The sequence below is a fragment of the Sinocyclocheilus grahami genome, unplaced genomic scaffold (assembly GCF_001515645.1).
Source record: "Sinocyclocheilus grahami isolate Dianchi unplaced genomic scaffold, SAMN03320097.WGS_v1.1 scaffold61.1, whole genome shotgun sequence".
NCBI lineage: Eukaryota > Metazoa > Chordata > Actinopteri > Cypriniformes > Cyprinidae > Sinocyclocheilus > Sinocyclocheilus grahami.
This window is the reverse complement of record NW_015505240.1, coordinates 2,795,608-2,807,787: the sequence shown is the minus strand read 5'-3', so window position 1 is coordinate 2,807,787 and position 12,180 is coordinate 2,795,608. Positions and strand designations below refer to the sequence as shown.

Sequence of the window (12,180 nt, the reverse complement as noted above, 5' to 3'; positions counted from 1 at the left end):
GTTTGACAACTAGCCCCCATATTGCAAATATACACGCTCAGATCAGTTATAAAATATAATAATCTGAGAAAATGTGCACAAATTATACACATATTATTCATATGAACATATCATTTAATATGCAGAGATATTTACACATTCAAGCTGGTTAAAACCGGCAATTTAATATAGTAGAGTCAGTGAACCTGTAAAGCAAAAGAGGTTATATCTTAACTCAGTGATTCTCAAACTTTTAACAGCGGCGTACCCCCTGGGGCATTTAACTTTTTTTTTACCTTTATGGAGGCAAAGATTTTCTATCCTTATTAATTGTATCTTATGTCATATTTTTAACATTCCATTAAGAGTATTATTTATTAATATAATAAATAAAGCAATAAATGATGGCAAATTGAAGTGATAGCCTACTTGTAGACTTAAAAATAAAACCGCCAATAGGTGGCGGCAAGTCACTGTTTTAATGAGCCAGGCGTCATTCATTCATTCATTCATTCATTCATTCAGCCATTTTGGAGAATATGCGCTGAACGCAAACTGCGTATGCTCTTCTGTGTCAGCTGCGCTTTTTGCAGTTTGTGTTCAGCGGATATTCTCCAAAATGACGCTACGGTGATGTGGAGAGACACAGAGGAGACAAATTGTTGAATTAAGTTGTTATTTTTGTTTTCTTCGTGTAAATTGATGTGTCAACAGAAGAAATAATTGTCATGCCTCGCTCTTAATAACACAAAAATCAACACTGCTAGAACTTTCTTTGGATGTGTCCAACAGATGATAAAAGTGGATTTCTTTCATGATACCTGTACTGCAATATACCAGGCTATGTGAAAATTGTTCTTGTATTGTTCCATCTAAACTTCTGCCACTCTGAGGGCATTTCTCTTCATTACATTGCTAAGATCAGTGTGCCCTCTCGATGTGAGCAATTTTAGCGCAGGGTACAATCTCTATACTTCCTCCATGTTGTATGCTTGAATAACAGGAGGAGGCTGTTGTAATCTGAGAACTTTTACTGAGTTCGATGCAACGCAGAACAGAACATACATCTTTAGCCAGCACCTAGAACAGTCTGACAAAACCCCCACTTAAAACTAGTAACGCCCCTCCCAGTCTTTCGCCCTCTTAAAGGGACCTCACTATTCCAATACACTACACCCCTTTCCCCCAGTCCACAAAATCTGAAAATCTTCTTGGGGGACGATGCTCTCTCATGGGGTACTTCCTAGAAGGAGGGGACTCTGACATGGTCTCAGCCCCAGCAATTTCCTCACCAGGGTTTTCCATTTCTATTGCGGGCAGCTGTAACTCAGGCATTTCTGCCTCTGAGGGCTCTGGTAGAGCCTACTGAGGGTGCCACCCTGTCCAGCAGCTGATCAACGTGCCATCTGTGCACCTGCCCATCACTGGTCCTGACCTTGTATGACAAGGGGCCTGTGACATCAATGATGACTCCAGGAATCCACTTAGCATCCCTGGTGTAACTTCTCATATTCACCAAGTCATGTGGTCTAAACTCTCTTACAGTGCCAGGGTACTTTTCAGCACTCAGCTCCTGTTTGCGGATCATATCACCTCCATGGTCAGGATGTAAACGATCCAGGGCAGTGGTCAGTCACCGATTCATGAGCAACTCAGCAGGACTTTTTCCAGTTGATGAATTGGGTGTGACGTGCTGTGACAGCAAGAAACGAGCAAGTCGGGTCTGCCACTCACCTTGAGTGATGCGAGACAGGGCCTCCTTGGTTGTCTGTACCATGCGTTCAGCTTGCCCATTTGAGCTCGGGTGATAAGGTGCTGTAGTGACATGACAAATACCATTGCGGTCTGCAAACTCTTGGGATTCTGTGGATGTGAAAGCAGCACCATTGTCTGAAACTATGACATCGGGCAACCCATGCGTTGTAAAAAGTAGTCTCAGTGTGTTAATAACCGCCGCCGATGACATGGAACTCATCAGAGACACCTCTAGCCACTTGCTGTGCGCATCAACCACTATGAGGAATACTTTGCCTTGGAAAGGACCAGCAAAGTCAATATGCAGCTGGGACCATCTTTTTGTTGTCCACTCCAAAGGGTGCACTTTTGCCTTAGTGGGTGCATGACGTGACATCTGACAGGTTTTGCATGCTTTGACAGTTTCCTCTATATCTCCGTCCATGCCCGGCCACCACACATAACTCCTTGCCATGTCCCTTCATGTGTACGATGCCCGGATGTGCGTCATGCAGCATAGCCAGTACCTCTCTCCGCGCCGAACTAGGAACAACCACACGGCTTCCCCAAAGCACACAGTTCTTATGCGCAGAGAGTTCATGGCGGCGCGGAATGAATGGTCTGAACCGGCTATCTGGTATGTCAGCCGGCCACCCATGTAGTACCCAGCATAGTACATGTGACATGACAGGGTCCTTAAGTGTAAGGTTAGAAATCCTTTCAGCATGCATAGGTGCATCTGGCACCATTTCCAGTAGCAATACTTCCAACGGTGGTGGTGTAACAGCGTCAGCTGCAGGCAGAGGTAGACGACTCCGGGCGTCAGCGTTGCCCATTTGTTTGCCAGGTCTGTAACACAGCTCATAGTCATAAGCTCCAATGATCAAACTCCAACGTAGCATCCGTGCTGAAAGGATGGCAGGCATTGTCTTGGAATGGGGCAAGAGTCCAAGCAGGGGCTTGTGGTCTGTAAAAATCACGAAGTGGCGGCCTGCTAGGTACTGGTGAAACTTTCTGACAGCGAAAACAACTGCCAATGCTTCCTTATCAATCTGGGCATAATTCCGCTCAGTGGTGGTCATTGTTCTGGAGGTGAAGCAAATGGGCTTTTCCTGGCCATCATGCTCCAAGTGAAACAATAAAGCCCCAAGCCCATAGGGCGAGGCATCGCAAACCACTGCCAAGGGTTTCTTTTCATCGCAATGTGCCAGCACTTTATCCGTTTGCAGCAACTGTTTCGCCTGAACGTATGGGACCTCACTATTCCAATACACTACATTTATTACAGCTTCTGAGCATCATGTTAAGAAATAGGCCTAAAAATAGGCTTCAGATAGCAATAGTACCACTTTAATGAAGTAATAACTGGTTTATTTATTATATATTTATAAACAAACAAACAAAAATATTCTCTTGACAAACATTTTCTTTTTTTTTCCTCCACAAAGAAATCTTTACATGGACTATTATTTCACACTACAATGTGAAAAAATCAAGACCTAATTTCTTTGAAAATCATCTGGCCTTCTCGCATTTTACATATCAATGCTTTTTCGGTACTTTACTGAAGAATGACTGAATTACAATCACAGACTCCAGACAATTACATATAGAAGTCTTAACAGTACTATAGCAAAAACAACCTGCTGAATTCTATAAGTCAAAGAGAGTGTGAAAAATATGACATGTGACATTAAAAAATAGGGAAGTAAAACATTTTCAAAAGACATTGCAAACAGTATTTGCAAAATACATCTATGACTAGACAACTGTTACATGTCCCTTCTGCTTTTGATCAGATAAACTCAACAAGCAGTAGCATTTCAATTCAGAATAATATGTGTGTATATATATATATATATAAAATATACCGGAAATGCAATGAATGAAAACCACATACTTGATCAGGTTTTTTTCACACTTTACTGCAAGCCTGGTTTTAGTGACATCTATGGATTTTGTCTGTGTGTTACACGGTGAGGTTGTTTTTTCTGTTTTTTCCCTCCTAAACACAGTGCAGGGTAAAGAGCAGGACCACACACGCCAGGTGAGATTCATGTAGATCACAGCTGGTTTCTTCTCTCGATTCTTACAGGTGAATGTTACCAAGGCCAAAGCGTTCAGGGGCAAACTAATGAGGATGATGAAGATGTAGATTGAGGGCATGACACATGTGACCAGCAGGCCTTTGAGGAAATCAACAGCCTTGTCTGAGATGGACAGTGAGAAGGAGTTGAGCTCTGCTTGGTCCAGAGTAGAAATAAGTTCAGCAGCAAAACTGCCTAGAGAGTTGACTGCAGATGAACATACAAAAGCACATCATCATTATTGAAAGTTACCAGGGCTGTTTGGTTATGCCAGGATGTGATACAGGCAATTTTCAACTATTCAGTGAAAGGAGGTGCTTCAGAAAATGTACCTGATGCTCCTGAACCGAATTCATCAAACATCTGGGTTGAAGACTTCTTGTCATCAGTTGGCTCATCAGTCTGTTCAAAGCTTACAGAGCTCTCTGCAACCAAACAGACCAAAACACCAGCGGTGAAAACACACAAGCTACTAAAGAGAATTGAATCTCATTTGCAAAGTGGCCTTGATTATGATGTTAAGCTAAATGATTTCCTGTTAGCACTATTAGCAGCCCATCTCTTAATTGGAACTCTATTAATTTCATGCAGATTCTTTAATGATTCTGGGGGAAAACAGACTCTTAAGACATGCAGGTATATAGAAAGCATTGCTAAGAGTCCATGTAGTTACCTTACTTGTATGCACAAATGCAATAGAAAGCAAAAGAGTTTTGACCCAATTAGCATTTATCAGATCTAACTGTTTTGAAATCAAGGCATGATCCAAGATGGTGGCTCGTTAGTCTGTTGGCATTTGTTCATTGTTGTTTGATCCTATATTTTCATTTTTATTCTAAATGGTCTGATGAACAGTGGATGCCTTAAATCTAATTTTGGAGCCTATAGACTTTTGCACATTTTCATGAATTTGATTTTCAATGCTAAAACTACCACAAAATTACTCGGATTACTTGAATCATAACAGCGTTGATTTCGCAATGGCTGTTTCTGTTGCATTGTGCCCAAGTGTCAATGAACCCGCGGGAGAGGAAAACTGTCTTACTGCAGGTAATATTTTAAAGATACCTGTCTTACTTTATTATTTATAAAGAACTTATTTCTTATAGACCATATTTTCTTCCACTTATGTTTTCATATTTTGATGACCAAAAGACTGTTGAACATGGCACAATTCTTCTTTAACGCATTTCTAATATATGTTTTACTGCATTGATCTTTAACAATATTAATATCACCAATAAATATCATATCACTATAAGTCAATGGTTGTTGTTGGTCAGCGTTAACAGAAGAATATTCAGAATTACGTAATGATACAACTTTACTTGGGATTGCATCAAAAATAACAGCATTGTCTTTTGGTTTCACAGGATTTTTTTTTAAGGAATTCTGAGTATGACATATTGCGGACCATGTTCATTAAGCTGTCTGATTAAAGATAGAGTTCTGCTTATCAATTATTTGCCAAGCCAGCAGTGCCTGCTTAAGGAATAATTTAATTGGGATTTTGTCAATAGAAAAATAGCATTTTAAAAGAAAATGAATGCCACCCAAATAATTAAATATAAACTTGGGAAATATATTCCACACATCTTTATTTTTGATGTACTCAATTATCCATTTTAACTTAAATATCTCATTGAGGTCTGTAAAATGTAGCACTTCAAGGACCCCAAATTCTTTAAGATTATTTATAATATATTTTCATAAATAGTGAGCCTTTTTTCACCAAATGAGCTAGTGTCGATGCAAGAATGTGCTTTAAAATATGATGATGCCATTCTTTTTCCATAGGCCTAGGTACAGTGGAAGAACTAGAGTTTTATACATGGGGTGGCCAAGGCTATCCAGAGGGTCTGTAGACCATGACAGGAAATGTATGTATTACCCCAACTTGGCAGCAACAAAGTATGATATGATTGCTGAGCACATTACCTCACATTAGCTATACTGTGATTGAAGACACTGTGACTGAACTGCGTGTATTAGCCTACTAGTACACATGTAAACATAATGAATGTTAGGCAAGTGGAACTCTGTTGCAGTAAAAGATATGACTTAAACAGTGACTTTCATAAAATTTGTTCAGGAAATCTCAAAATTTGGCTGCCAACTATTGAGTTTAGCCTCAGGCTATTTCGTGTTATAACTAATAGTAAAGAGGAAGAGATGATAGGTTCACGTGCTCTCCCGCTTCTATTTATAGTATCCTGTGCTGTTGCTCTATGTATTTTGTCAATCATTTCTTGCAGTGTTTTGTCCTGTCAAATTAACAAAATAGCAGCAACAACCTTTTTCAGTTTAGTGTGAAAATCGTTATTGATTTTAAAGTGTTATGTATTCCAAAAGAATTAAAACAATTTATTGACTTGTGCAAAATAACTAATTATCAGTGAAACTATGTCCCTCTCCTTGGTGCAGTCATTTATTCTAAATATAGGCCTACCCTTAAAAAATAATATGGGAATATACTGCTAAATATAATGCAATATATTACATAATACATTTCCATATATGGTAAACCAGTGCTTATATTTTTCAATATACAGCAATATATGCATTGACAATGTATAGCTATAGATTGTTATATACAAATATATTTAGAAATGTAGACAAAAATACATCTAATATTCACAAAGTTCGATTCTTTATTGAATAGATATTGCACATACATGTTCCCATATAAATGTGAATATACATACATACACATAAAAATGTATGGAATGAGCTACAGCAGATTTCTAGTTCCCAGCATGCTTTGCTTCGGTTAAAGGAGAGTAAAGTTTTAAAATTCAAAAAATTGAGCCGTTTCTCAATACCAAGTACACAAAGTTCGGACTTGCGTCCTCGGTAGTTCGGACTTCGCAAGTTCGACTAGGGAGGACACAAGTCTGGTAATTTTGCAAATGGAACAGCAGCGTACTTGACTTGCCTTAGCTACTCCGGTTATCTACACTGTATGCATTTATAATACGACGAAATATGATATCAAACACCACTGCCTCTTTTTGTTTTCATTTAAACATATTATTAATCGCAAAAATGTAGTTCAGGGAACATACTGTACATACATTACAGTGAAACGAAATATTATATCAAACAGCATTTCCTCTTTTCGGTTTCATTTAAAACATTAATAGCCTCAAAAATGTGGTTCATGCATTACAATAAAACGAAATGATATCAAACTCCACTGCCTTTACTTTTTCTTAAAAATATAAAACATTAATATGTGGTTTAGGTAATATGTGCACATATACTCTGATTATCTTCACTGTATCATAAAATGAAATATAACAAGCACAACTCTGCCTTTTTTGTTAAACGTCAGTTTTAATGAAAAATAAGAGCTATTATAAAAATATAAGTATAAAGTATGAGACTTATGTAATAGGAAATAAAGACAAAAGCAAACAATTCAGTCAAATGTATGCAACAAAGTCAGCACTGTATTACGATTAATAAATAATTTATGAAACATAACTTTGTGCTCAGCCAAAACGATATGACCTGCAAGAAATAATAGATTAATGAGACCAAAGATTATCTGTTAGATATAGGCTACCCAAAACGAATTTTACCTCATGTTTAACCACTAAAGAGACATTAGAGCCAGCAGCAAGTGTCAGAAGGACTAGTTAGGCTGCTCTCGTGGGGAAACATAAGCACTGAGCGCCCGCTGATCACATGGATCTCACATCTCCGACATCTGCAAAGTAAAATTTCAAATAGGCGATATCTTTATAAATAAACTGCAGATTTGAGGTTTAAACAACTACATTCTCGCCTGAAATACTCTTAGAACTGCATTTCATGACACAATAACAGTAATATTTTGAAAAATATGCGGGGTTTTCGTTTTCCCCTCCGCCATTAACGCTGGCTGATTGGTGCGAAATGCATTCTGGAATACCTGGCTGCCTCAAGTTCGCACAAGTCACCTTTTTTGGACCCGTTTTGCCTCCGTAGTTCTTCCTGTGTTTCCTTTTATGTTTTTTTCCTGTTCTTGTTTAGTTTGATTACTTTATGATTCCGTGCACCTGTGTTCCCCTGATTGCCCTGTGTTTATAAGCCCCAGTCTGTTCAGTTTGGTTTTGTCGGGTCTACTTGTTGAATGTCTTCCTTGTGCTCTGTATCGCCCTGTTGGATTATTAAAGACTCTCATTTTGTGAAACCTCCTCATTTCCTCGTTCCCTTGCTCCAGCGAATTGTGACACATGCAGTACCATATCTTATCACATATAGGCTACACCTATATATTATAAAGTTTTTTACTGAATATCAAATTTCATACATTGTGATACATAAGTAAATAAATTACCACATATTTTATATATGAAATATATAATTATACAATTATATAGGAAGTCATATTTTAATATATGAAAGCGGCAATTCCTTATGTATTATTCAATATACTGTAATGCATTTACACAATATATTATCGCCTGAAATACTCTTAGAACTGCATTTCATGACACAATAACAGTAATATTTTGAAAAATATGCGGGGTTTTCGTTTTCCCCTCCGCCATTAACGCTGGCTGATTGGTGCGAAATGCATTCTGGAATACCTGGCTGCCTCAAGTTCGCACAAGTCACCTTTTTTGGACCCGTTTTGCCTCCGTAGTTCTTCCTGTGTTTCCTTTTATGTTTTTTTCCTGTTCTTGTTTAGTTTGATTACTTTATGATTCCGTGCACCTGTGTTCCCCTGATTGCCCTGTGTTTATAAGCCCCAGTCTGTTCAGTTTGGTTTTGTCGGGTCTACTTGTTGAATGTCTTCCTTGTGCTCTGTATCGCCCTGTTGGATTATTAAAGACTCTCATTTTGTGAAACCTCCTCATTTCCTCGTTCCCTTGCTCCAGCGAATTGTGACACATGCAGTACCATATCTTATCACATATAGGCTACACCTATATATTATAAAGTTTTTTACTGAATATCAAATTTCATACATTGTGATACATAAGTAAATAAATTACCACATATTTTATATATGAAATATATAATTATACAATTATATAGGAAGTCATATTTTAATATATGAAAGCGGCAATTCCTTATGTATTATTCAATATACTGTAATGCATTTACACAATATATTATTCTGTATATTTTCAAATATACTGTTATATAATTAAATTTTTTGATCATATCTTAGGAAATATATTTTCTTTGCGCAAGGGCTTGAAACTAGTAGCATAGAAAACATGCACATTGTGGCATAGTTTTATAATATTAAAAGGTCTCATACAACAGTAACTACATTAGTTTGTTATATATTTCTTCCAGTCAATTATATAGGCTACATAACTGAATATGTTTGAAATTAGTGGCTTAGAACTGATGTCCAGATCTGAAAATAGTTATTTATGGAATGGGGAAGTTATGCTTATCTGTACATCAGATAAATATAATGCGACAGAATATGAATAGGCAAACTTGTCTCTGCTGTAAGACAAGATTTGAGCATTTCTGTTTTGTCACTGGGACCTGAGAAAAGTATTATATACACTAGATACTTCAGCAATATAATATGATATAGGGGAGACCAGGGTAAGTTTTTACACTTTTTACTCCAATCAAAATTTAGAGACCAGAACTTAAAAGTTTGAGAAAATAAGATAATAAAATAAACTTGTTTGACAACTAGCCCCCATATTGCAAATATACACGCTCAGATCAGTTATAAAATATAATAATCTGAGAAAATGTGCACAAATTATACACATATTATTCATATGAACATATCATTTAATATGCAGAGATATTTACACATTCAAGCTGGTTAAAACCGGCAATTTAATATAGTAGAGTCAGTGAACCTGTAAAGCAAAAGAGGTTATATCTTAACTCAGTGATTCTCAAACTTTTAACAGCGGCGTACCCCCTGGGGCATTTAACTTTTTTTTTACCTTTATGGAGGCAAAGATTTTCTATCCTTATTAATTGTATCTTATGTCATATTTTTAACATTCCATTAAGAGTATTATTTATTAATATAATAAATAAAGCAATAAATGATGGCAAATTGAAGTGATAGCCTACTTGTAGACTTAAAAATAAAACCGCCAATAGGTGGCGGCAAGTCACTGTTTTAATGAGCCAGGCGTCATTCATTCATTCATTCATTCATTCAGTAACGAAGCAAAATGCTGTAGTTATGAATGGTTTATTAATCACTGACTCTCCGAATCGTTCAAAGCCGCAGATTCGTTCACTAACTAGCTAAACACCGCTTGCTTGGAGACACACACCAGGGCTGCGTTCAGCCCCGACAAAAACGGTGCAAAACGTGTTTTAAACGGAAACGGTGGTGCGTTGAACACACTGTTCTGATGACTCAAGAGTTGCAACTATGGCAGCTGAGAAGGCCATTCTTTGTGTTCTTTTTGAAGAATTTTCGGAGCCTGATGAAATCGGTTTAAATACGTGTTTAATACTGCAAAATACGCCCGATGGTACAGTCACTCCTTGCCATCCAGAATAAAAGAGAACATCCCAATCAAATGAAGGGATTTGTGGAAACTGTGGTTACTAATGATTGTGATCCAACATTTGCCTCGCATTTCAGGATGAAAAGACAAACATTTCAGGTGAAGGATAATCCACTTCTTACCTCCGAGACTGTGTTAGGATCTATATGACCTTATTATTTTTATTGTGCGTATTAGGCTTATCATTATTACTGATCACTGTTGTTGTGCTATGTTATTGTAATATTTACCATTATATAATCAGAGGGGTATAGAAAAGTATATGAAAGTGTCACTCCATAATACAATAGCAAAATATATGTATAGTATTTTTATGTTACATTAATCAGTATTTAGCACACCTTCCTAAGGAAAGGATATTAGGATACTCTACTGGATATATATCTATATTAGGACATTTAGACAGACTTAAAGAAGTTCCAGATCTATACTTGTACTCTTATTATTTCAGTTATTTTGCCTTTAATATAAATAAGCACGTGCAAACAATATACTTGCTCTTGTGAATTTATTTGGATGTTAATTACATTGTGCCACTAGATACTTCAGCAATATAATATGATATAGGGGAGACCAGGGTAAGTTTTTACACTTTTTACTCCAATCAAAATTTAGAGACCAGAACTTAAAAGTTTGAGAAAATAAGATAATAAAATAAACTTGTTTGACAACTAGCCCCCATATTGCAAATATACACGCTCAGATCAGTTATAAAATATAATAATCTGAGAAAATGTGCACAAATTATACACATATTATTCATATGAACATATCATTTAATATGCAGAGATATTTACACATTCAAGCTGGTTAAAACCGGCAATTTAATATAGTAGAGTCAGTGAACCTGTAAAGCAAAAGAGGTTATATCTTAACTCAGTGATTCTCAAACTTTTAACAGCGGCGTACCCCCTGGGGCATTTAACTTTTTTTTTACCTTTATGGAGGCAAAGATTTTCTATCCTTATTAATTGTATCTTATGTCATATTTTTAACATTCCATTAAGAGTATTATTTATTAATATAATAAATAAAGCAATAAATGATGGCAAATTGAAGTGATAGCCTACTTGTAGACTTAAAAATAAAACCGCCAATAGGTGGCGGCAAGTCACTGTTTTAATGAGCCAGGCGTCATTCATTCATTCATTCATTCATTCAGTAACGAAGCAAAATGCTGTAGTTATGAATGGTTTATTAATCACTGACTCTCCGAATCGTTCAAAGCCGCAGATTCGTTCACTAACTAGCTAAACACCGCTTGCTTGGAGACACACACCAGGGCTGCGTTCAGCCCCGACAAAAACGGTGCAAAACGTGTTTTAAACGGAAACGGTGGTGCGTTGAACACACTGTTCTGATGACCCAAGAGTTGCAACTATGGCAGCTGAGAAGGCCATTCTTTGTGTTCTTTTTGAAGAATTTTCGGAGCCTGATGAAATCGGTATAAATACGTGTTTAATACTGCAAAATACGCTCGATGGGGTACAGTCACTCCTTGCCATCCAGAATAAAAGAGAACATCCCAATCAAATGAAGGGATTTGTGGAAACTGTGGTTACTAATGATTGTGATCCAACATTTGCCTCGCATTTCAGGATGAAAAGACAAACATTTCAGGTGAAGGATAATCCACTTCTTACCTCCGAGACTGTGTTAGGATCTATATGACCTTATTATTTTTATTGTGCGTATTAGGCTTATCATTATTACTGATCACTGTTGTTGTGCTATGTTATTGTAATATTTACCATTATATAATCAGAGGGGTATAGAAAAGTATATGAAAGTGTCACTCCATAATACAATAGCAAAATATATGTATAGTATTTTTATGTTACATTAATCAGTATTTAGCACACCTTCCTAAGGAAAGGATA

The 12,180-nt window shown here is 36.9% G+C and overlaps 1 protein-coding gene across 1 annotated transcript; it reads right to left on the bottom strand.

The window, feature by feature from the left end:
• Positions 1 to 1,612: 1,612 nt before the first annotated feature.
• On the bottom strand, positions 1,613 to 2,158 carry LOC107584680 (uncharacterized protein K02A2.6-like). Its single transcript, XM_016271387.1, has one exon. The coding sequence runs from the start codon at positions 2,156 to 2,158 to the stop codon at positions 1,613 to 1,615; it is 546 nt and encodes a 181-aa protein (XP_016126873.1).
• Between the last annotated feature and the right edge of the window lie 10,022 nt (positions 2,159 to 12,180).